At 41.7% G+C, this 26,791-nt stretch overlaps 1 protein-coding gene and 1 long non-coding RNA gene across 3 annotated transcripts in view; both read left to right on the forward strand.

The window, feature by feature from the left end:
- The window catches only part of LOC141763043 (uncharacterized), a 346,783-nt gene that overhangs the window by 29,449 nt on the left and 290,543 nt on the right, over positions 1-26,791 (forward strand). The gene's annotated exons all lie outside the window — the stretch shown is intronic.
- slitrk5 (SLIT and NTRK like family member 5) lies at positions 7,718-18,363 on the forward strand. 2 transcript variants are annotated; one of them, XM_074627109.1, is made up of 2 exons: positions 7,718-10,714; positions 12,096-18,363. In XM_074627109.1, exon 2 carries the CDS (start codon positions 12,159-12,161, stop codon positions 14,760-14,762), a length of 2,604 nt encoding a protein of 867 aa, XP_074483210.1. In that variant the 5' UTR covers positions 7,718-10,714; positions 12,096-12,158; the 3' UTR covers positions 14,763-18,363. The 2 variants fall into 2 exon arrangements, with proteins under 2 accessions (XP_074483210.1, XP_074483211.1); XM_074627110.1 differs by lacking the exon at positions 7,718-10,714 and adding an exon at positions 11,143-11,598.

The following is a 26,791-nucleotide window of genomic DNA, read 5'->3' on the forward strand; positions in this document are numbered from 1 at the left end:
ATGGTATAATATTGTTATTTTTTTTTTTGGTCTAGAGCAGTGGGCCAGGGGGAAAACGGAAGTGCACGTAATAAATCTGATTCAAGAAGGTGCAATAGCCCAACAAGAGGGCTCCTCTGATGCTAGCATACAGCATACATACAGGGATTTATTCCGACACTTTTGACAGGGAAGTAGCCAGAAAACAGGTGAAGCAAAGTCGAGGCAAACATGTCAGTCAAAAACAAAGCGTATCTTGCTCTTACTGTCAATATAGCAGGAGAGATTTGTGTCTTTTGTGTGGCTGGCAAAAAAAAAAAAACATGCATAAAGAAATATGTTCTGTATATAAAGTGTTTCCAATGAAATTCAACCTTTTGCTTCTCCATTACTGTTTTGGTTTCTTCCAAGAAGCGTTTTGAAAGGCCAAAATGATATAATTTAAGCACGTTTCAAGCACATGTAATAATGTATTAATATGGTGTATTTGTGTAATCTTGTCACTACAGCACTGACTGTGTAAAATCTATTTTTTCTAGGCCATAGGAGCCTTCAGCTTGTTTTGGGCTCTCCATCTAGGCCATCAGGGAGTCCACCAGGGGCTATACAAATCCTGATTCCAGATACATAGACAGACAGACACGCACACACTCGCGAGCCTGGTTCCAGTATGAAGCAAGTTGCTCTGTCAGTGCACCTAGGGGATAGCTTTAGCCACCAGCCGCCAGTCCCCCAAATCCACTGACTGATCCAGTGCCCAGACTGTCAGACCCTTCCCAGCCGCCGCACAATCTTTCAACCTCCACTAGCTGCTGCGAAGCCTCCAGTATACTTCTCGCTGTGTCTGTAAAACCAGCACAAGGGCGAATTAAAAAGGAGGATCGTGCACACAAAAGCTTTAATGTGGCTCGAGAGATCTAACCCGAAGGCAGAAGAAGTGACAATAGACGGCACATCAAGCTGTTTGATCATCAAAGCATGAACGAGCTGGATTTTTCACCTGAAGCTTCTTCGGAGTTTGAACCCAAAAGATGCGCTTTTGTTGTTGGAAGTCGAGCATCTAAACAATGCTAATTGCTAGTTTTTGAGTTCAAGTCAGAAGGTTGGAGCCAACAGATTCTCTTCTGCTGTCTCTCCGTTAGAGGGGAAAAGTCTGAAGCATCGAGGGCGCTGACATGTCGAGGCGGAGAGTGCTCAAAGGCCTCTCTGTCACTCCGTCTGACTTCTGATTCGAGGCATATAAAAGAAACCGGCTAGCCGAATTGATTTGTACATGCTGATATTCTCATTCGTATTTTTTGAATATACTGTAATTATCTTGACTATTTAAATAGAGGGCAAATGGTTCCTCTAGTGACTTGCAAATCCATTATTGCCTGCCTAATTGGCTTGGCAAGCCTCGCCCCCTCTTTCCCTTGCTTGTTCACTCAAAGATTAAAATCCAGCGGAGATTTTTAATTTGAAATGGAAGAAAGTGCAGTCAAAATGATTAGCCGGAGCTGGAAAAAAAAAAGAAGAAAAGTAAAATCTTATTTAAGCATTGCAGGGCATACAATGTGCATCAATGAACTTTGCCCCTGATGTACTGTAGCAGCATGACAAAGTTCATCTTAAAAAATCATGAGTCTGTAAAGCCTTTTCAATTCATGCTCTACCTCTTTTCTTTCATATGAATACATTTCTGTAGTGTGCAAATAACGCGTGTGTGCAGAAAATAGCCGCAGTCAGTGCATGTTTAGATAAATGAGTATTAAAAAAAAGGGAGCCTGCCAGCTTGTGTAGATCGACATTTGTGACCTCACATCCACCTCTTTCACCTGTTGTTGTTTTATACCCTGAAGGGCTTCCGTGAAGTGGCAGTCAGCGCTGCTCACTTTGGATTTCGTGGAAGCTCTTCAGAGAGGCACGCACAGACCAAAAGTAGAGCGTTGCATTTGTGACTTGATTGGGAGGATTCTCATTTATCTAATGGTGTGTGTGTGTTTTGCTTTTCTGGCACTTTATTGACTTCATCGTTTGGAGAGAGTGGATGATGCCTTTTCTTTAACCATTTGACTTTACTCTCTTTGGGTTTCAGTTATTTTATGATATAGTAACACTATGTTATGTTTTTTTGTTCTACAGCTATCTTGTAGTTAATGTACATTCCTGATTTGGACCTCCTATCGAGCCACAATCTGTAAATATGCTCTGCCCACATTAGAATCGCATTGCCGGGTTTGCATCCCCCAGCTTTAAGGAGATCGTTCTCGCTGCACGGCACGATACCCTTGCTTTGCTGCGATTCAAATTCAATCCATATTCTAACCATTTACGTGTTTATCATTGCAACGACTGTCACAAATGGCTCGGTCACAAGTAGTTTTCTAAGCAGAACACTGCTTTGCAATCAGTGCTTTAGTGTTCAATCCAAAGCTCCTTTATACGGATGATGCTCCTTGTATCCACCCTTGGAGAGTGGAACTAAATAATGAGCCATCTTAAAAGCACTGACATGGATTTAGCTTGCTAATGATTGATTTCATGACAGAATGATTAACTGACAGCTTGGTCAGTTAAACTTACAAAAGCATACTTTGTTGCCTGTGCATGAAGCCCTAAAGTGCACTCATAACCTTAAAAGCCTTCATGCTCGCTGACTACAGCCAAATGAATGGGCTTGACTCGGTTATGGTTCGGTGCTTTTGTTCCTCTGCGCGGGGAGCTAATAAGTCAATCCCATCCACTCCCTGATACAGTGAGGATGCACTTATCGCATTGTCAGCAGCTCGAATCATTAAAAGCCCTTGGTTAAGTTTGCATGTTACCGATTCAACATTTTTAAATTACCTCGCTCGAGCCAAGTCACGGTGAAAAACAAAGGGAAGGGCTCCCTGTGCAACCCCTCGTCCTGCTTTGACCATCAATCACGGCTGTCAGAGCAGCTGTGCTCTCGCTCTTTGGTGGGAACTCACACCAGAGCTCTACATCATACGGAGCTGTGATGAATGCACGGTGCTTTAGCTCCGGTGCTTTTGATTAGAGGCCGTGCCGTGGACAGGTAGCATCATGACGGCATGGATATCAAGGGCTGATGCAAAAAAGCCATACACGGTTGCAATATCGTCTTTCTTATAGCTGGATGTATTTTACTACAATTTAAAAAGGTCCGATGACATGGTTTCCTTCATCCATTAAAGATAGCAGGCTTGTTTTAGCTGAGCCAGATAGATTTCTGTCTCACTTGATCCCAAGCGTCATGACATCAGCATTGCAGCATTGGCGGGTCTAGACCATTTCGGGTGGGGCCATATGAAAATATAGCTGTACCAAATATATTAAGAACAACTGTTACATACCACCAACACCCCATATATTTGGTTCTCCAAATGACTAACGATACACATATTACAATAAACACAAACATACTCACTCAGTGTTAACGTACATTTCACTCATCACTTCCCATGAATTAGAACAATTTCCCCTCTCTGGGGATAAATGCGGGTAGAAAAATGTACAAAAATATTTGTCACAGTTAAGGGGGCAAACGTGGGACCAAGCTTAAAGAGGACCTAATATGCTTTTTTGCCTTTTCCCTTTCCTTTAGTGTGTTAGCTACAGAAACACTGCTCCTGAACTGCCTGGAACGCCTTGCTTAAAGTCCAGTCTTTCTTCAGTAACGCGATGAGGTTACCAAGTAACACATTTGCATAATACCTGCCTAGTGGCTAGTTCGGCACGCCCTCAAATAAAGCTGGGCTGGAGCGGAGTCCGAAGAGTTTGGTTTGGTTAACCAATCACAACAGAGTGGGCCAGCTGACCAATCAGAGCAGACTGGGCTTTTCAAGAGGGGAGGGGGCGGGGCTTAAACAGAGCGGTTTCAGACAGAGGGTGAAAAGAAGTGCTACAGCACAGCCGGTATGAGAAAAGTAATGCGTTTTTTTTACATTAAAGCATGTAAACATGTTCTAGTAGAAACCACAAATACAAGTATGCACCTAAAAATAAGCACAATGGGTCCTCTTTAATGTTACGAGGGCACTGGCCCTCCCTTACGTCCCATTAGAACTGCCATGGCAACAATAACCTCATGACATGAGAGCCGGGCATCCCAGTTGTTCTCCACTGACTGCAAGAGCTCAGTGCATGATGGAAACACATTACATTTTATAGAAAACAAATAACAAAATAATAACTGCAAAGACTTGGATTTATTAGTCATATTTTCTACTATAAAAGATCATTCTCTTAAAGAATAAAGACTAAATGTTGATACAATAATAGAACTGTACTAGTATTTTATTCTTGTGATGGGATGCACAACTTTTAGGAAAAAGAGGGACTCTCAAAATAACATCATCGCAAACATATTTTGACAGAATAAAACACTTGTTGGTGATGCAGTAAAAGTAGGACAGATTAGGCCAATAAATAACATTTGTTCTGTTTGCTAGAGAATTATGAGTTAATCATGGTGATACTCTTTAGTATGTACACGTTCCACCTCTAATCATCTCAAATAAACTGCTGCATGAATAAATAAAAGCTTTTATCAAATCTGGACTGTCTACATGATTAGACGCTATCATTTACCAGTAGACACATTCTAAGTTACAGATAATTCATATTTATTTGTTTATGTTAAATATAGTTGTCACACTGAAATACAGCTAATATGTGCATATTGGTTTCATGATAGTTGCATTAAATGTGGCACTGCAAGGGCCGAATCCATTTAGCGGCATGATTGGTGGAGTGACACCAGCACATAGCAATAGAACGCTTTCAGTCTCCCATCCCATCCGTCCTTGGTTGTCTCATTAGCCTTCATTCCATTACAGGGCCAAATGGCGCTTCCAGGGTTTTAGTCGTTGTTTATGTAAAGCAATATCTCACACAGGAATTTTCCCCGTAATAATTCCGCTGCATCTTGTTATCGACGGAGGCGATGCGCCCGTTGGATTGCACTGTCAAAAACAGTTTTATAATTCCACATTATCAGCATTTTGAATGGATCCTGGCCCCCGGAGACCTGTTCTGGACCTGGCTGGGTGATGACGGAAATTGCTAGCAGCACCAATTGGCCTCTGGACGCACGAGCCAGATGAGACCACACAAGTTAATCATAGCACAATGCGTGTCAGGATCTCTAATCACAAAAGAATTTGCCTTCCATTATGGCAGACGGTTCAAACTTTGAATACACCTCCTGCATGATCCAAACATAAGTAAGAAAGTTGAGGCTTTTCTATCATCATAAATAGACAGTAGATTGTTACATAATGCCACTACGGATCATTGAAAATCAGGTCCCAAATCTGACAGGATTATGAGGGTTTTTTAAAGCGGCCCTTGTGGATAAAGGTTCAGTAAAAGAAATCATGCTTACTGGGTCAGGCTGTTCTCAAACACCATAAACGAAAAGTAATGCACTATAATTCGTATACATCCCACAAAATAAATTTGTATGTAATCCATGTAATCGCGAACCAGGAAATATGAAGAGCGACAAATGCCACGTAGGAAGGAGGTCTGGGTTATTTTATCTACCCAAACGCTGGGTTGAGCCTGCTGGGTCATTTCAACCCAAGTGCTGGGTTAACTGCGGGCGTCAATTGGACTTCTTTTGTCAACAAGCAGTCTTTTTGAGTCCTTTCCAACAACAGTCTCCCAACGCAATTGAAGAAAGGTTTCTATCAGCTTCTATACCTACTAAGTCATTACTGTAGAGACAACAAATACCAGTCTGTAGCCTGATAGTCATCTAGGTGAGTTAGGTAAGTTAATGCAACAAAAGGTAAAATATACCAATGGCAGAAGCACCAACTTAAACCAATCTCTCCTAGATATCCCCCTGCTGGTTTGAGTCAGACATACATTTAAGGCCAGATTCTTCTGATGTTTTCCTATTGCATAGCTATGACTAACCTTAGTGTTAGCCTTTTAGCCAGTTATCCAAATGTCTACTAATGCTACATACAGAACCCCACCTGTTTGTGTTAGAAATAACTGTACTTCAAATTAAGTATTTTGTAGCAAAGCTTATTAAAGTTCATCAGCTGTCATTAGATGTTACTTGGATGTATACCAGATGTTACCAATGCAGTATACAACTTATTTTTTGATAGTAAAAAAAGCCATCATTGTTTCTTTTCTTTCTCTCGAACATAGGTTGGAACAAATATAGTGGAGTAACTCCAACAGGTTTCTCTTTGTGTTTATTATCGCAAGTATTTATGATTTGCATGACCAAATCTGAAATATATTTTAGATTAGGCCAAATTATTTTATGTACAGTCTATTTAAATAACATTTTTTACAGATTTTACTGTAAAGAAACGTGAAAATAATAATAACCCATTCATGAAGGAAATATAAACCAATATTTTGGGTTCAATGATGAGTTAGATTTATTCAGCATTTAGTTAGTCCAATAGTTATCCAACGATGTTGTTAAAAACTACCCAAATTGGGTTGTTTTCCACCCAGCATTTCTTACTGTGTAACTTCTGTACTCAAGTAACGCCTCTTCAGAACATGTTTTAACCCAAACCACGATCTTTTCCTAAACCTAACTAAGTAGTTTTATTACCTAAACAAGTTGTTTCCTGTGCAGACAGAGGTTTATTTTGAAAATACTATATGCATGTAACGAGTGGAATATGCACTTAGGAAAATGCTCAAAAAATTAGGACTAACTTTTCCCAAAATACATGCGAACCGCTGTATGAGTACACGTTAACCGGGTGCACACTAAGCCCTCATACTGAACTCCATTCATCAAGCAGAACTGTAAAATTAAATGTAATTTCAGGAAGATGTGTTCTAAATATGCCATTGTCAAATAAATTACAAAAACAACCAATGGCGCTGCATTGTTTATCCCCACTGAGACGTTTTCTTTTAGACACATTCCATTATTTCCCCTGCCCACTGCTTTTTGCTCACCGCCTGTCTACCAGAAGGCTTTTCTCTTTGATATCACAGACAACACAACTCCCAACTTGGATAAGAATGCCGTCGCAACTAATTCAGCATATTAGGATTGAATTATGCTGAGGAAAGTCCGTGCTCACAGTGTACTACCCTGCTTTGAATGACATTAAAGCACATTATATATTTTCCCAGTGTCAAAAGAGGACAAAGGGTTTACTCTCGATTCCTGAGGAGCATATTATGTGAAGATGGAGCTCACTCTAATTGCAGTACCTGGACTAAACCTTTGTTCTGATTCATAATGCTTGTCTGGCACCGGCGCGCCAGCAGTTGCCGTGCCAACGGCACCAAACCGTGCCAATGCGCCGGCAAAACTTATGCCAACATAAAATACAGCTAAAATATGTTAAAAATTGAATGGATTTCAACGAGTTGACTCTAGGTGCAATAGGCTTTGCACTTCTTAAAGCAGCAGTGGATAGAAATGGAGCAAATATGATTAAAAAAAGTTTTATAAAAAAGTATTTCAAAGACCGGAGGAAAACAACCAATCAGAGCCGAGCTGTAGCCAATCAAACTCCAATCAAACGGTCAAACTAGGCAGCGTTGATCAAATATTATTCAATATTCTGTTACTTTAATGCCTATTTCTCGCCTCAAATGTGTTCAGACACATCATGTAGTGTACTATTTAGCTCTAAAATGAGAAAGTTTGTGACCCGGCAACCACGTTGAGAACAGTTGAGGAAACACCAAGCACCGCCCACCAGCGGGTTTTTTTTAAAGCCTGAAAACAGAGCCATGAGAAGGTGCAGAAGTCTCTTTAAAAGAGCACTTGAATTACAATATGCTGAAAGGTTATTATGGAATTTTTGCCCAATGATGCCAAAAAAATCTGCCTACTGCAGCTTTAATAGCTATTATGCTAATAGGGATGAGCTTAAAGAAAAAAAAAATCTTTCATAACATGTCAGGTTCGTGCAAAAAATGCATGTTAAACTCACCATAGCATGAACTTTCATTTGCAGTTAATGACTTAATCATGTGTACTAGGCCTGATTATAATAGTATGTGTTTTATGCAGCTGATCTATGATAATAGCTTTCATGTTTGTAGGAGCCCATTAGCCTTTGTGCGTGGGGAAGAGATTCATGTTCTTGCATGCACAGCAAAAAAACATTTGTGTGCACATACAAGCAAACTTTTATTGAAGTTATATCTAAACTTGCCATCATCATCCACTTTACCAAGGGTATCTACCTCTTCCATCAGCAGTACACAAAGTCATTTAAGGCGAAAAAAAATATTTAGGACAGCTACTCTCCTCTCTTTGATGGCTCTCAGGGGAGCCAGCCACAGTCCCTTTCGGGGAGAGGGAGCTGCATCCCCATCTCTGTATTCCAGCCGGAGTTCCACAGATACCCATTTGTCCGTCCCCACAGGATACCCCACTGTTAATACGATTACAGAGACTTTAAGATAATTCAATGCATCTCCGCGGCTAAGTTTGGAGAAGGCGGCGCGGATGCCACATCCGCTTATTGTCGCTTTTCCCCGCATGCTAAAGAGAGCACAAGAGTTGACTTATTACCACACAATACTGACTAAGTGGGAAATCTCTTTGGACATGGCGGCCGCACCATATGCTAGATTTAATTCGATTTTCTGTTCAGGCTTTTCAAAAGTTTCTCGTCCCACAGCAAGAAGGGTAAAGAGGGCAGCCGTGGCTTTGGCTTGATTTGCTCTTTCAACAAGGGGGCAAATAAGCCACGATTTGGTCAAATACTTATGGCAGCATTAGCAGGCTGGAGTGTTTGGTGCAAACTGGATTAAGCCTAATCCTGCAGTGAATTCATTTCTTTCAATGCAGATCTCTTGTAAATTTGCGGGACTATAGGCTTAATCCAAAGCATCCATAAAGAGATACGAGGTGTACAAATGGATGATTGCTTGACCTTATTTGTCTGATGCAACATTAATTCCCACTCTGCTACTTTAAAGGTCCCATATTGTAAAAAGTCAGATTTTCTGTTTTATTATAAAGCAGGTTTAAGTGCTTTATAAATACTGTGAAATCAATCCGTGGAGGAATACACACAGCCCGTATTCAGAAACAAGCTGTCAGGATTTCTGTCCATTTGTGATGTCACAAATCGACAATATTCAGACCAGTTTTACAGTTTTAAAACATTCTATAAATATGTCCCAGTTTATTTCCGGTTGCAGTGTATGTGTGAATGACATCAGCTGACAGGAAGTAAAAATGGACCCAAGCTGTTGCCTAGCAACGGAATTCCGTTGCATTGTGCTATAAAACGGAGCGTTTCAGACGGAGGGTAAATACAGGCATATTCAGGCAGACAGTATGAGGAAAATAAAGTTTTTTTTAACATTAAAGCATGTAAATATGTTTTAGTCAAATTGTAAAATACAAAAATGAAGCTGAAAAATAGCATAATATGGGACCTTTAAATATAAAAGTTATCTTCATGGGGACATTGTGAGTCAATTCAGAGGACATAAAGATTCTTTTGTTTGCAGGTATTCAGGTTGTTCAGCAGCCAAGCATGAGGGGGGGGGGGGGGGGGGGGGGATGTGAATGCACTGCTAATGAGTAAATGTATTCAATCATTTGAAGGCTTGTCTCAAGGAATATCTCTCCAGACTGAGTAATGATGAATCCAGGATGAGTGTCATTCTTGTAACAATAAAAGAAAAAAAGCTCGACATGTCCAGTTGTGACTCTCAAAAGCATGGAAATGAGTAGAAAATAACCAAAGCTCTGAGTGACAAATCAAATGGTTGTTGCTGCTGAATTGAAATACACTGAATTGCAAAGCCCTGCTGCCAAGGCTTTTCCTTTTTCATCATTGTGCTGCCCTCTACGGGTCTTCTTCCAGCCTCCCATCACTCCCTCCCTTCTCCCTTTTCCATCCCACCTCCTCCTCCACATTACCATACCCCCTTAAAGAGTATTGCACGCATTAAATTGCTTTTCATTCGTGCACTGTGACAGTCCTGAGATTGGGGGGATTTATGCGTTTTTACACAGGATTTTCGACCTGTCATGCATCATGTTGTGATTGTTTCATAACATCGCTGGTTTTGCACCAACCGAGATCAAGTTCCACTAGTTGAAAAACGTTGGTGTTGGTGGGAAGATAAAGCTTTTGTGCGTGTGTGTACATCGGATATCTTCTGAGGCGATGCAGGACTGTCTGGAGCAAAAAGGAGGATCGGATTCCTGCATGCAAAGGCTTGGAGGACAGCTGGTCGATGCATGGCAATTGAAATAAAAAAGAGACCTTGGTACAGATCTGTACATAAACTGGTACAAGCTGCACCACTGGCAGCAGCAGCAGCAGACGAGCTGGAGGATTCGTGCATCTCTCTCTTCTCTCCTCCAGCTTGCAGTGCGCATGGATGAAAGTCACAGTTAAAATGCATGCGGCAAGTCGCGTCTGATGTGGGATTACTGTGTGCTTTTTTAGTCGCACAATGCTCGAACTTTGGTTTTGGCTCTTTTTCCGAGATGATGCTGCTGCTGATTTGGAGAATACATCAGGAGCCCGTTTCGACGCGCGGGCTGTCACGTTATTGGCCTGAATGAGACTGTGTATTATGTCTTCTAGATGCTGTGCTTTATGGAGCTAAACACAGAGGAGACTTGACTTTAAGTGTTTTTTTTGTGGTGTTTTTTTTTTTTGGACAGTCGACGAAAAGGGCGGGTTGGTGAAAATCCATGTTTTCACTGAAGGTTGGATGAAAAAGACGGGGGATTTTTCGGGATGCTTTGGCGTTCACCGGCATCAGCACGGTAAGAGGATGATGATTTGTCTCTCTACTGCTCTTATGTGCTTCTTTTTATATGAAGGGGAGCTGTCCATGGTGCTGAAATCTGTCTCAGTTGCATTGATGAAGTTGATCCTGATTTAAGATGCTGAATGTCTGCAGGCTGCTTATTGCAACAATATAGCAACATATTCGTTCCAGAATAACAGCACAGGTATATATAGATGGACGCACTGGATTCCAAGTTCTCCACATTCTATATTCTATATTCGATGTGCATTTCTTCATGTTATCAAATAGGAAAAGAAAAAAAAACATGAAAGTGGATGCACCACTTCGATTCTTGTGTGTTTTTTAAAAATAAATCCGCATATTTAGGCAGATTTATAGGCTTTTTTGTGGTGTCTTTTTTCGAGGAGCGCACACAAACACTGGATGTGTGTGTGTGCGTGCGTGTGCGCGCTCACGCGGAGAGAGAGAGAGAGAGAGAGAGAGAGAGATGGAGAGAAAGAGAGAGAGATATCTGTAACCTTCTATATAGCAGATGCCATACAGAATACTTGATTATACAATTATTTACCCCCCCCTTCCGTCAAAATGCTATTTGGATCCGCCATGAGATCAACACCACTTGCTTATTCGCCTTTGATCAACTCCTCTCGTGTCTTTTTTTCTCGCCCGTGGGCAGAAGAAAGGCTGCGACTGTCGCCTTGTAGGCTGATGATATTCAACATTTTTTCTATCGCATGCATGCAGGCCGGATTTTAAGATGGACTGCTTCTTCTTCACTCAGCCGATTCCTTTATGAGAGCATTTTGATAATCATAATATAAATCCTCATGTTGTTTGGATGGAGGTGGAGAGAAGGGAGCCCTCAGTTTCCCCCTCAAGTCGTCGGGTATGTGAGGGGTGAGTGAGAAATCTTTATGAGATAGGATGTAGGAGTTGGCATCTTGGAGGATTTCAATGTTAGTTTGTTGGAAAGATAAAAAAAAAGAAAACACACACTATGCGTCATAAAATTCGTCATTTTGGTGGAAATTCTCAAGGGGTTGAATTAGTAAATGACCACATCTATCAGTCTGCACACGGTGGATGGTGAAGCTTTTTTTCTTTCCCCCTCCCAAGATGGATTGGAATTCAGGCGAGCTATCAAAAATGCGCAGTGGCCATCCACCAGAGGGGTAGTTGTGTCATCAAGTTGATTATTAAAGATTCATCCAGGTCGCTTGTTCTCTGACACCCTCAAAAAAACAATGCAGACATCTACATAATGCACATTAATAGGCCTGTTTGTTATGGATACTTGTTCATCAAGTATCCATCCTATGTATATATATATGCTGTGTATGTATTTTCCATGCTGTGTAAAAACACAACCCATCCTTTTCTTTCCCTTCCCTTAGATGACACTTCATACTGGCACCGCACTTGAGTGAGCTGGCTGGGGCACCCTCTCCCAGGACAAAATGCATATCTGGATCCTAAAAATAATCCTTCTGATTGCATCATCTCTGAGGCTGGTCGAGATGTATGACAATTATGGGGAGATCTGCCGGAACCTGTGCACGTGCGAGGAGAAGGAAGGGGTCCTGACGGTGAGCTGCGAGAACCGGGGCATCATCCGGCTGACGGAGATCAGCCCCGTCCACTTCTCCGTGTACCATCTACTGCTGACGGGGAACCTCCTGAAGAAGCTGTCAGTCAACGATTTCATCAATTACACTGGGGTGACCATCCTGCACTTGGGGAACAATGACATCTCGGAGATAGAGTCGGGTGCCTTCAATGGACTCCAGGGATTAAAACGGTTGCACCTGAATAACAACAAGATAGAAGTCATGAGGGATGACACCTTTGCGGGACTGGAGACTTTGGAATACCTTCAGATTGATTATAACTACATCATCAATATAGAGCCCAGCTCCTTGAGCAAACTGCACCAACTGACGGTGATGATTTTGAACGACAACCTGCTCTCCGCCCTGCCCACCAACATCTTCCGGAATGTCCCCCTTACGCACTTGGACCTGAGGGGGAACCGGCTAAAGATGTTCCCCTACATCGGCCTCCTGGAGCACATGGACAAAGTCGTGGAATTACAACTTGAGGAGAACCCGTGGAATTGCTCCTGCGAGCTGATCGCTCTGAAGGCTTGGCTGGAGAGCATATCCTACACGGCTCTGGTGGGAGAGGTGGTGTGCGAGACGCCGTTCAGGCTCCACGGTAGGGACCTGGATGAGGTGTCGAAGCAGGAACTCTGCCCAAGAAGGCCCCTGGAAGAAACAAACAGGCCTGCACCCCCTAGCAGCACCAATGGATATTACCAGACCATACCTAGTGCGGTCACCGCCTCCGCCACCTCCTCGGCTGTTAGGTACTCCACCAGGCCTACCAAGAGCACATGGCGATTTAACAAAACTAGGGGAAAGCCCACTCCCCGAATATCAATCCCCATCATCGCTATTCAGACCAAATCTCCTGTGCCTTTGGACTGCCCCTCTGCCTGTACGTGCAACCTGCAGATAGCTGAGATCGGGCTGACCGTCAACTGCCAAGAGAGAAAAATTGAAAGCATTTCTGATCTGAAACCCAAGCCATACAATCCTAAAAAAATATTTCTCACTGGAAATTACATCCCTGTTGTGCGGAGATCAGATTTCGTGGACGCCGTTGGATTGGATTTGCTTCACCTGGGGAACAACAGGATAAGTCTGATCCACGACCGGGCTTTTGGGGATTTAACCATGCTGCGTAGGCTGTATTTAAACGGTAATCTCATGGACAGGCTTACAGGAGAGATGTTTTTTGGTTTGCAGAACTTGCAGTATCTTTATTTAGAGTACAACAAAATCAAGGAGGTCGAAGCGGGCACGTTCCGCTACCTCCCCAATCTCCAGCTGCTTTTCCTCAACAACAACCTCCTGAAAACCTTACCCGTGGGCATCTTTTCCAGCCTCACCCTGTCTAGGCTTAACCTGCGCAGCAACAGCTTCCAAAACCTGCCTGTGAGTGGCGTTTTAGATCAACTCAAAGTTCTGGTGCAGATAGATCTGTTTGAGAACCCCTGGGACTGCTCCTGCGACATCGTGGGAATGAAGATATGGCTGGAGCAGCTCAGCGCGGGCACCATGGTGAACGAGGTCATGTGCGAGACGCCGAGGCGCCATACGGGAACGGACGTGTGCACTATCCAGTCGGAGCAGCTCTGCCCGGACTACTATGACGCTTACGTCTCGCCAACGCCCCCTACGGAGGAGCCCATGGACGACCGTGTTGTGACCACGGATGCCCCGCAGAAGTTCAACAACCCCAGCAGCACCGTCCCCCTCTCTGTCCTCATCCTCAGCCTCCTGCTCGTTTTCATCATGTCCGTCTTTGTGGCCGCAGGGCTCTTCGTTGTGGTGATGAAAAAGCGCAAAAAGTCCCAGAGCGACCGCACTAGCACCAACAACTCAGACGTCAGCTCTTTTAACTTGCAGTACAGCCTCTACAGCAACCGCTCCGGCCCAAAAGTGAAGGCCCCAGTCGGGCACGTCTACGAGTACATCCCCCATCCCATGGGGCACATGTGCAAAAACCCCATTTACAGGTCACGAGAAGGCAACACAGTGGAGGATTACCGTGACCTCCATGAGCTCAAGGTGACGTACAGGAGTACCCCGGATGACGAGAGGGATAGCAGTACGATGAGGAGCCCTACGTACAGCGTTAGCACCATCGAGCCACGTGAGAACCCCTCCCCTGTCCCGGATGCAGACCATTTCTTCAGAGCCATCCTTGATCACGATAAGCAGCCCCAACATCCTTCAATCCCGTCCATCCCGGCAGGCGCCAATTTAGAGTACAAGTACACAGGGCCTGTGTCGTACACGTACAACCCAAATTTTGATGTCAGACGTCAATTCTTGCACCCGGAGAGGATAAGAGAAACAGTGCTCTATGGCACGGCGCCCAGTACTGTTTATGTCGAGCCCAACAGAAACGAGTACTTGGAGCTAAAAGCTAAACTGCAGTCCGAGCCCGATTACCTCGAAGTTCTTGAGAAACAGACCACCTTTAGCCAGTTCTGAGCAACAGAATCAGTAATGTAATGAAGCGTTTTCTCTCTTGACCCTTCTTGAAACACTTTATAGGGTGCCTTGGTTGGCACAGCAAGCAAAAGGAGTTTAAACGGGGTGTGCCGAACAATCTTATTCTTATTTCTGAAACATGACATTACAGGAATGGATACAGCTTTCTGAAACACGGATGAACAAAAATTGCTTAACTGATGATGCAAAATCTATTTTTCTATGGTGAAGATCGAATAACACACAAAAATGTAAGTGTACAGGTAAATCTTACCCAACTTCATTTTCAGGAATATAACCATACATAAGGTATATTGTGAATCAGAAAAAGAAATGTTTATAAAAATCACTCCCGGACAAAAACACTGTACAGCAGATCATCGAAACTGTGTAGGACTATTTTCTGCTGTAGTCTGTAAAGTAAGTATTTATTGATATAATCTGCCATGTCTTTTCAAAACTTTTTGATTCTACATCAATATTACCTGTGTCATCATTACTCCATGATCCTCTGGAAAAAAAGGCTTATGTTTGTAGTTTCATTTACTGTAGCTCTGCATTGTAAAAGTGGCTCTTTTTTTTTTTGGAAAGTGGCACACCCCCAATGTTAAAAAAAAAAAAGACTGCGTCATTTGAAGAAGATGAAGAAAAAAAAAGTGTCTTTGTATGCTTTCTGCACTTTTTGGAATTGGAAGGCGGGTTAGCCTTCAATGAGCTCTCATAAAGGAGATTATTATATTAAAAATGGATATGGGTATTCATTCTTAATATGTAGAACAAAATTCATAAATGATATTTGAAGTATTAATTCTGTTGTGTAATACTGATATTTTAATCAATGTAACACCTATTTTTATACGAGCGTTCGCAGATTCTCTATCCCTTATCGACTTTATTTGTTTCGATTGCTTTGCACTTATTGCACTATATTGACCAAACTATGTTATTGTCATCAAATAAACATGATGTCAGGTTCATATAATGTGCTTATGAGGAAAATTAAGGCTGGTTGGTTATGATGTGAAGGAGGCCATTTGGGTTTGGTCCAATATGTTTTAACATTCAGAAATTGGAGTACTTGAAAAGAAGGCTAAAAGGGATTTTGAAATCAAAATGGCAATCCATTGGCTGGTAAGAATTGGCCACCTTGTGGACTCAATCAAAGCAGATAAAGATATATAGTGTATGTGCCTCACTCTAAGGGGCAGCTAGTGTCTCAGTTAGTTTTGGAATCAATGGGTTTCAATCAATGAGCATTATCTGAGGATGTCCCTTTGCAATTACGCCACGACAACGGCGTCCACTTTGCCGCCTTGCAACCCATGTTATGATCATTTATATATTGGAGTTGAAATTAAATGCTGTTTTAGCAATCTGACACAGTCATTGGGTATGAACTTTGACACTGATTGAAACTGCTGGATTAAGGGGTTCTCTTTCTTTCTAATCTTTTTTTAATTGGTTTCATAAGTGAACATCTTTCAAGGATATTACGAGAATATGTTGAAAACGCTGCATGTTTTTTTTAATCTTTTAAGCGCTTGTTTTGATTTTTGTTAAAGTCCAACTGAAATCACATCAAGTCTTTTTGTTGTCAAAAAAATGTTTTTTCTTTTTTTAATGTATTGTTAATAGTTTCTTATTATTAAAAAAGGAAGAAAAAAGGTATTTTTGGGGGAAATATCACAAATGCTCCTTTTCGTCTCAGCTGCCTTGAGAGGAATGTCTTTGTTTGACTGACAGTAGGGCTGCAACTAATGATTGTTTTCATATTCGATTAATCTGATTATTTTCTTGATTAATCGATTAGTTGTTTGGTCTCTAAAATGTCAGAAAATTGTGTCAATCAGTGTTTCCAAAAAGCCCAAGATGACGTCCTAAAATGTCTTGTTTTGTGCACAGCTCAAAGATATTCAGTTTACTGTCACAGAGGAGTAAAGAAACCAGAAAATATTCACATTTAAATAGCTGGAATCAGACAATTTGGACTTTGTTTTCCTTAAAAAAAATGCTCAATCCAATAAATTATCAAAATAGTTGGTGATTAATTCAATAGTTGACAGCTAATCGGTTATTCGTTGCAGCTCCACCTTAGGGAATCAGACACACAAGCATGCCCTGTAAGCCTACGTATCACGGGCAGACAGCGTGTTGTTACTAGTATTAAAAAGAGTAGGAACCACACCAGCATCTAAATGGAGTGGTGTGACATTTGCAGGTACGTTTACATGCTGTTTAAACTGCTGCAGCTGAGCAGCTAATTAGCTAATCTCCCCCCAGTGAATGTTCGTTTGGTGGCTCGGTGCAGGACATGACGTGTGTTCATGTTTGGATAAGAGGGAGACTTTAGCCTGAAAGCTAACGTGGGTTGTTGTAGCTCTTGTGTTGTGTAGCAGTTGTAATTAATTCATCTTTGCAGACGAAATTAATGCCAAACAAGGGGTCGCCATCATGACACCAAAAAATATATATGTTGTAGCAGACAAAAAGAAAAGCATTTTCATTTCAGTTGGACTTTAAGTTACTCTTCACTTGACCCACTTAAATCCAATATGCAAAGCAGGCCTATAAAAATGCAAAGGATGCACTGTGCCACCATTTTCAGCGTGCAGCGAGCGTTTAGGAATTCAATGTTCCCGAACTGAGACAGGCAGGGATCTCTCTGGAGAGGCCACGTCAGTGTTAATCTGCCCCCCTTGTTTCCTGAATTATTTGGATTAATGCGAATTTATAATAAGATCTGCTAAAATAAGTGTATTTTTCAGTCATTTGCTGTAATATCAGCGAGGTGCCAGCTGCCTTTTTTGCACACAAAAAAAACAAAAAACTGGAAAATGAAACGAGGCCTGCTCAGGGTCCTTCTTTTGTTGGAGCCCAGAATGAGAACAGAAGGCACCATTTGGGAGATGAGGAGTCCTGGAAGCGAGTGTAACTGTGGATGTGTCATACATGTAGCAGGGGGATGTGATTCATAGCCAAGAAATGTGTGCGGTCGCCCAGCATTGGTGGCCTATGGGATGGCACAGTGTCCGCAGCTTTTGACATGGATTTTTATTTATTTTTTCTGATGCCAATATGGAAAAAAAAAAACATTCATGGTTTATTGTGGTGCAACAAGAAATGAACCTAAACAAACCTGATTTGTGCATTTTTAAAATAGGGCTGTCTATGGATTAGAATATTTAATCGTGATTAATCTGTTCAAAATGTACCTTAAAGGGAGATTTGTCAAGTATTTCTGACTCTTATCAACATGGGAGTGGACAAATATGCTTGTTTTTTGCAAATGTATGTATATATTTCTTATAGGAAATCAATTACCAACACAAAACAATGACAAATATTGTCCAGAAACCCTCATAGGTACTGCATTTAGCATAAAAAAATATGCTCAAATCATAACAACAGCAGCTGTCAGTGTGTCAGTGTGCTGACTTGACTATGACTTGCCCCAAACTGCATGTGATTATCATAAAGAGGGCATGTCTGTAAAGGGGAGACTCGTGGGTACCCATAGAACCCATTTACATTCATATACCTTGAGGTCAGAGGTCAAGGGACCCCTGTGAAAATGGCCATGCCAGTGTTTCCTCACCAAAATTTAGCATAAGTTTGGTGCATTATTTACTCCTTTGCAAAAAGCTAGTATGACGTGGTTGGTCCCAATGGATTCCTTAGGTTTTCTAGATTCATATGATGCCAGTATCTTCATTCTAGCTTTAAAACTGAGCCTGCTACAACCTCAGAAATATCGATTAATGTGTTAAAGAAATTAGTGGCGTTAAAACGATTCTGTGTTAAGGCGTTATTATCATTGACAGCCCTAGTTTAAAATGTTTCAGGATGCTCACAGAACTCCAGAGAGGGAAAAAAAAATATTGAGAACAATTATATAATCACTGAATCATGCATTCCAAATGGGTTTGTTGTTACTGTATCTGTGTGTATGTATATTCCACCCACCCAAACTCCCAGTGTGGATGTTTATCACTGTTCTGTTATGACCCAGCACCCTGTCCCAGAGTAATGGGTGCACTGAGCATCCAACTGCAGGAGGCTGTAATGTGTGTGCCGGTTGTCTTGCCAGTTGAAATAATGCATTTAATCAGCCAATGGGCTCTTTAGGTCTTAACACAAATGGAGGCATCAAGGAAGGGCAACGAGTTTTATTATGCCTCAGCCTTTCATAAGCTTTGTAGCTCTCTTCCAATCAGCTGTGATGCCATGAAGTCTGCAGTTAAAATCATCCCCAAAAAAAGAGTGAGATTTCTGCAAGCAACATCTGTATTCAGAAAAGGAAAAGAGATGAAATATCTCTCCGTGTGTTGCCTCATGCTACACAAGAGCCCCCCTGATTTACGGCTAAACCTATTGTGCAGAGTCTGACAGAGTTGGGCTGATGCAAGGCGAGGCGTGATGTATGTGCAGATGTAGCTGTCACAGAAGTCTCACTCTCTGCTCAATGCGAGCGGCGAGTTCAGAAGACGGCGTCTAAGTTTGTTCTTGGCTCGGAGCTCTGCAGCACAACTCGGATAAAGAGGTGGGAGAGACAGTGACGGGCAGTTTGTGCTTCCAATATTCTCTCACACGTTCTGCTTTCGCACCATTTGAGAGTTAATGTGGAATTGTACAACGCGCGAAAGCCCCGTCCAAGCTGCACGGAGAAGTGTTGGCTCATCACTCGGCTATTTTCAGTTTTTCAACTCGGAGGCGGCCATTTTCTGACAGTGACACTGGAAATAGCAGGCTAATTAAGCATTTTGCTGGATTGGGTTGAGCAGCTATTTGCTAAAAATTGAACTTCGTCGCTCATCAGATGGTGCTGGCAGATTTGGGTGTTTATGGTAAATAAAAACAGCTTGACGCTACACATACAGAGGGCTGGATAACGCTGATAAGAGGACCCATAATGTGTGTCGTGTAGCCTTTAAGTCCTAATCAGGTACAGCTCAAACTGCTCAGTTAGTTTGTGGTAATTTTATGTCATATATACTGATATATTTAAGGCATTCCCTGTATAAAACAAAGCCTCAAGATTAAGTAGTGCCACCTTAAGGCCCTTATCTTTTCAGGTAACATTGGGATTTGGTGGTGCATATTATTACCACAAAGTACCAAACAGACACTGGATCTCTGGTCAGTTAATGCCAAGTTGATAATCCAGCCTTGCACATGCTCAGTTTTAAGTCTTCAGAGTGGTTTGACGAGATGTTTTATGTGCCGTTATGTAAAATAGGGAAAAATATGAGTTTAGTATGCATAATTTGCCCAAAAAACTACTGTTAAATCCTATTATTTGATCTATTTTTTCTTTTTTTTGTAAGGTTATGTTTCATTTATTGAGTGTTATGTGTCTAATTTTAACAATTTTAACATTATGGTATGTCAATGCCTGTTTAGGTGACTAAAGTGGCAGTATCAAACATGAGGTAACCAGAATCAGGGACAGAGCCAAGAAAAAAAAGTGGTGCATTAAATACACAAACAAAGGGCGATGCATGACTACTACATCTACTCAATCGCCTTAATATCAAAGCAAAGTCAGATAATATTTGAACACAAACAATATTCCAGTACATGGGAGCTGAGTCATAAAGTGAACACAAAGGTATGAACCTGAAAATTCTTAAACCTGAAGAATGACTCACTTTTTAGACGCACTGGATGAAACAAGGGAACATCTCTGGATGGTAGCAGAGAAATGTTCTTCCTCCTCCCATCCTATAGAGGAGCACGGAATGAGCTCACCTATGCTTAGCTGTCTCTAAACAGCACAGGTGAGCTCATCATGATGAAGGAGGAGAACAGAGGCGAGGTAATAAGTTGTGTTTTAGTTGATATTTGTCATAAATTTAAAGTAATGTTTTCAAGCAAAAATGCCTAATATTTGCTTTTGAAATTTGCTCCTTTTCTTTGTCTATGATTGTTAATTTAGCATATTTTTGGAGAAAACTAAGAGAGAAAATAATCTGCAGATTAAAGAGGACCTATCATGCTTATTTTCAGGTGCATACTTGTATTTGGGGTTTCTACTAGAACATATTTACATGCTTTAATGTTCAAAAGACATTTTATTTTTGCTGCAGCACCTCTTTTCACCCTCTGTCTGAAACGCTCTGTTTGAGCTCCGCCCCCTCCTGAAAAGCCCAGTCTGCTCTGATTGGTCAGCTGGCCCACTCTGTTGTGGTTGGTCAACCGAACCAAACTCTTCGGACTCCGCTCTAACTAGCTTTGCTTGAGGGCGTTCCAAACTAGCCGCTTAGGCAGGTAATATGCAAATGTGTTACATGGTGACATCACCATGTTATGGAAGAAAAGGCGGGACTTCAATCAAGGCGTTTCAGGCAGTTCAGGAGCAGAGTTTCTCCCTTTGGCATTGACTTTTGACTTTGTAACTTTGCAGACCTTTTACATGCACAAAAACACTATTTAACACACTAAAGGAAAGGGAAAAAGCATCAAAGGTCCTCTTTAAATGATATGAAAATAAGTGTTAGTTGCGGCTCTAAATGTAAATTTAGCATATTGTGATTGACAACTTAACTGACACTGTCTAAAGTGCAAATAATTACTTGCAAGTAATTACCTTTTTAACCTGTCTTGGACTGTTCCACCCGGCATGGCAACAATAAATGATAATTAGGCTAATATGTGGCTGCCCTCTGTATACCAAGACAGATAGAGGGGGTGGACGTATTCCATATGCTCAAGCGTCGCCTCACCTACCCCCCCCCCTTGGAGATGCCTCGCCCTCAGCGCAGCCTCATTGCGTGCCTGCCACCCAGTCTCCACGATGATGTGAGCAATTGAGTTCAAGGAGATCTGGGTAATTGAGAGGGCAGGGATGGCATCTGACAGGCACCGATGGCTCCAATGATTACTTTAATCAGAGTGCTTAATGGAATTCCTTCAGGCATGTAGAAATGCTCAAATGTTCATCAGCACTCAACCAAGTTTTGCCCTCACAACCACCTCCTCTCTTACCCCACGTTGCCATAATTACAGATCGGTTTTTCCTCCCTGCTTCCAGTTTCTGCTCGGCAGCAGGTTGTGTAAAATCCAAAATCATTACGTGAGGTCGTCGCGTTGTTTTGTGGTCAGAAAAATGCATTATGTATGAAGTGTTGTTATCGTGAAATGTCACGGCAAACCTGTTAACATTTAAAGGGACAGTCAAGGACTCAATTATGGTAAAATCCGATTAGCACGTACTCACATAAATAGAAGGCACTCGAGGTTTATGAATAATGAGCGTATTTCCAATCAAGGCGAAGACATGTTTAGCTTTTATTTGTGCAGGGGAAAATGATTCATTCTGATCTTAGTGCCTATTAGCTTCTGCAGGCTGCTCCACCATTTACTTTACTATTCATGATGAACTTTCTGGTGTCGTCAGCCTCTCAGTTTAACACTCCCACTGTCCAGCCTGTGCTGAGTTAACTTCAAGGAATAATCCAAAAAGCGCAGTCTGGATCCAGACTTTAATGCCATCTGCAGAATAAACATGCCTACTGGGCTGCCTGGCTTTTATTCTATTTATTTAATTGGTGTGAGGACATTTTCCCCTCTTTTGATGCACATGCTGACGCTTAATATGAGAGCGAATTGAATTTAAATCTGGAAATTGTCTGGGTATATCTTGTTTGCATGTTTTTTTTTATCTCTTGAATCCAGTTTCTCATTATTTTCTATACGTTTTTCATTCATTTGTGTTATTTTTATAAAAAAAAATGCTTTTTGTTCTTGACATGAAATGAAAAAAACTTGTTAATTATGAAGATTATCAGAAGTTTTTCATGTGTTGATTTGTACTCCAACTTTTGATCCTCCATCAGCAGTGATGCAAAATGCTCTACTTCCATTTAAATATGGTATTATGTCCACTTCTACATATAGAACATGTAATTATCTAAGGGAAAAAGAGCCCCTTGCCCCCTAAAGTAGCTGATTACCTCCTTGATTTACATTCATATATGGGAATAATGGAAATCTCAAGAACCTGTTATCCCGCCGTTGGCATTACCGGGATTTTTTTTCCCCAACCGTCCAATCTGAATTGTAGAAAATGAAGTTAATATGGAGATGGAATACAAAATGGATACCAATTATTCTGTGAGCTATGAATGTCATATGTACAATACTATAATCAGGATGAGCTGACATGGTTGGATACTCAGGAGATGTGTGATCAAAGCTTTCAAAGAGGTATTTGTATGTCAGTGACTTTGTGGAAGAAGAGAGATAATATGTTGCTTCATCTTTTTTTTTGTCATGGTTTTGCTTTCCATCGTCCCCCCTCCTCCTTTACCCCGCTCTCTCTTATCCCTGCTCCCGCTGGGCAGCCTGGTTGTATTCATCAGGCCTCCCGTTTTGTTTGTTTGTTTATGGCGACTGCACCCGTTGATCCGGAGCCGCAGTAACCCTGTCGTTTGATAAATGGCGAGCATAGCATTACTGACTCCCCAGCCGAGCCCGGCGAACGCCCGGCCAAAAAAACAACAGGTTTGATGTATGGCTTCCTTCAGAGTGTCAAGTCATTTAACTAGAGCCCCCGTCCAGGCAACGGCGCTCCTATGTATGCAAGCGCGGGCGTTGGAATCCTGCCCCGCCTCGTGTGCGTCATCACATTTCAGAGAGAAAAGAGGTTTGCATGAAAAAGTTTGCAGGTTATTGTCGTGCGAGTGCGAGCGACAGCTGAGGTCGAGTCGGATAGCGTGTACTGTCAGGACTGAAGGGCTAAAGAAGATGTTTCTGTGTCCGGTATGGTTGCTTGAGATGTTACAGATATTAAAGGGGCATTCTGGAGATTTAGTGTAGCATTTCCATGTTAGGGACTTGCATGAGGCACATTTAAACAGAACCTAGTACGCTTTTTCTCTTTCCTTTAGTGTGTTATATAGTTTTTTGTGCATGTAAAAGGTCTGCAAAGCTACAAAGTCCACGACTGAAACGCCTCACTTGAAGTCCCGCCTTTTCTTCTGCAATGTAGTGATGTCACCAAGTAACACATTTGCATAATACCCGCCTAGCGGCTAGTACGGCACACCCTGAAACAAACCTAGTTAGAGTGGAGCCGGAGCAGAGTCCCAAGAGTCGGTTGACCAATCACAACAGAGAGGGCCAGTTCACCAATCAGAGCAGCGTTTTTTAAACATTAAAGCATGACACAATGTGTCTACTAAATATTATTTTGAATTGATTTTTGTGTATTTTTTTTCAATGACTAAATTATATTGGTATATCTTTTTTTGTAATGAGTGAAGAAAGAGTTTCCCTTTGGGTGTGTTTTATCTCTCTTGAATCCAGTTTCTAATTATTTTCTAAACGTTTTTCATTCATGAAAAAATGTCTGCAAAGTTACAACGTCCCGCCTTTTCTTCTGTAACATGGTGATGTCACCATGTAACACATTTGCATTATGCCTGACTATAGCGGCTAGTTCGGCACGCCCTCAAACAAAGCTAGTTAGAGCGAAGCTGGAGCGGAGTCCAAAGAGTTTGGTTCAGTTGACCAATCACAACAGAGTGGGCCAGTTGACCAATCAGAGCAGACTGGGCTCTTAAAGAGACAGGTGCTAAATTGGAGTGTTTCAGACAAAAGTGGTAATACAGGTATATTCAGACAGACAGTATGAGAAATATAATGTGTTTTTTTAACATAAAATCATGTAAATATGTTCAAGCAAAAACCCCAAATACAAGTATGCACCTGAAAATGAGAATAATAGATCCTCTTTAAACAAGTATGGTCAAAATTGAGGCAGAGATATCTCAAATTTTCAGGTGTCAAAAAGACTGAATCCTACACTTCCCATAATGCAACTCTATAGCGTTTTGCATTACACTTTGCCTCGTCCATGTCTTTCAAACTCCATGCCCCCAGTTTTTAAGGCAGGCTTTCTCTGTAGTCAAAATATACTGATCTGAAGTTGCGTGTTCTATAAATCAATATATCAATCTGCCCAGTAATAACAAACATAATGACTTGTTTACCACAGCTCTCTTTAAATGACTCCACGCTGTCCAATACCATTTAAAGCACTGTATGGCATATTGTTTGACCTACAGGTTTGCTCAATCCCCTTCAAAAAAGAAAATGTGTTTACATAGTGTGAGTTTGGTTCGCAATTAGACGCCCTATTGTTATTGGTAAAATTGGTTTCTCTGGAGGTGCGTGTGTGTTTCTAAGACTGATGGTTTGAAAGAGCCAGATAAGGCCCGCGTGTGGGCGGCCTGTGCACGTCTTTGTGGGTCCGTCTCTGCAGCAGTGCACCCTGTGCATATAACAGGTTTCTGAATTACTGTAAAAATCCACTCGTTAGCTCTCTTTCTTTCTCCTCTCTCTGTATCTCCTGCTCCCTTTCTCTCCTGTCCCCATTTTGTTTCTATCACACAGTGGCTTTTGGTGAGGAGTCTGCAGAAACCTTGCTAAAGGAATTAGACTGCGCGCTGGGAGATCGCTCAGATAATGAAATGGTGGGAGGTAGAAAAACTAATTTTCTCACTTGTGAGGGAGCGACATACTAATGTGGCTATTGAAAATACCACTGAATAGTACTGACGCGAAAAATATTTGAGTTCAGCTCGTGAGATATGGACTCGCTAAGAGGATAAAGTTCGGCGCTGCAGGGTTTTAACCATCCAAAATTGGACTTGTCATGATGGGAAAACTATTGTTTTGCAACTGTCCTCCTCCCAGAGCGCGGTGACTGACAGTTTGCTTGTGTTTGGACAATAGCAGGGCTGAAGTTGGCAGAGTGTGGGTGTGCTTGTTAAAAACTGGCTCCTGTGGAGGGGCTCTCAGAGCTCTCGCAGCAGTGTTGACGTCAGCTACTTGTGATGCTCTCGGTGCCGGACCTGCGAGTGTGTGTAGGCTACATGCGCGGAGAACAGAGTAATGAAGTTCATGAGGGTTGAATGGTGAGATTCAAAAACAAAGGAAATGATGCAATGTGCAGTTATTATTAATCATTACAAGTTAAGGCGGTTAGCTATTGAGTTTTACTTGTGCAGTAATATATTGCACATTTACAGGTTACTAGAATTTATAATCAGATTTATTTTAGGGCTTTTTAGCACTTCCATGTTTTCTTTTCACACTCTAATACTCATACGGTATACCTTTACAAGTTAACCTCCAGTTTTGCCCAACAAATCCACTGATTTAATGCAGAAACTGTACATAAACAACCGTTACATTACTCATGGCGTTTTAGTTCGACATGCACCAATGTGCAATGTTCAACATCAAGTCCTTGCACGTTCTGGATTACATCTTTTCCCATGCAGAGCACAGCCTGGTGTAATCCATTTTCTACAGACAAATCAGAGAAGCTAACCTCCAATTTTGCCCAACTAATGCAGAAACCGTATATTAACAACCGTTACATTAATCCCCAGGTGGCCCCCATCTTTACACACCTGGTCCAAAGCAAGACGCGATGCAAACAGTAGGAACAAGTCGGCGCCGTGTATCTCATTTGCCACGTTAAAGTGTGTTAACAGGCGGAATTAGCGCTAAATTAAACCACCAGAGATTCCCAACTCATCTAACTGCCAAGGCGTTATTATAGACTCCATATAACTGTGGAAGGTATCTTGGGAGAACGCGGTTATTGAATTATGCCAAAATTAAACCATTAGCAGGGAGGAATCAATCTAACCAACTGGAAACAGCAACGTGACTCCGCTCAGTGAGAAAGTATGGTTGCAGACATTTTGAAGGACACTTTTTTTTTTTTGCGCATTACAATTTTATACAAAAAAATGCCTTGAAAAGCTATATAATTTGGTTTACGCAGTGACCTGTGGTAAAAATGCATTCCATGGGTGAAAACAAGTTCCCCTTCTGTAGATATAACCTTAGCAGGGACTTTTTCCACATAAAATATCCTCTGTAGAAAATAAAGAGGGGTTTAATTGGCCTGCAGTAAAAGGTCTGTCCATTTTTGCTCTTCAGGCTGACATTCTCATTTTTATACTGCCTTTGCTGCTAGCAAATGTTAAAAGGCTGCGAATCTGACTCTGTCA

This window comes from Sebastes fasciatus, chromosome 24 (genome assembly GCF_043250625.1).
Source record: "Sebastes fasciatus isolate fSebFas1 chromosome 24, fSebFas1.pri, whole genome shotgun sequence".
NCBI lineage: Eukaryota > Metazoa > Chordata > Actinopteri > Perciformes > Sebastidae > Sebastes > Sebastes fasciatus.

Excerpts from the sequence above, each read along its gene's own strand:
- slitrk5 (XM_074627109.1), top strand. The coding sequence starts at position 12,159 with ATGCATATCTGGATCCTAAAAATAATCCTTCTGATTGCATCATCTCTG.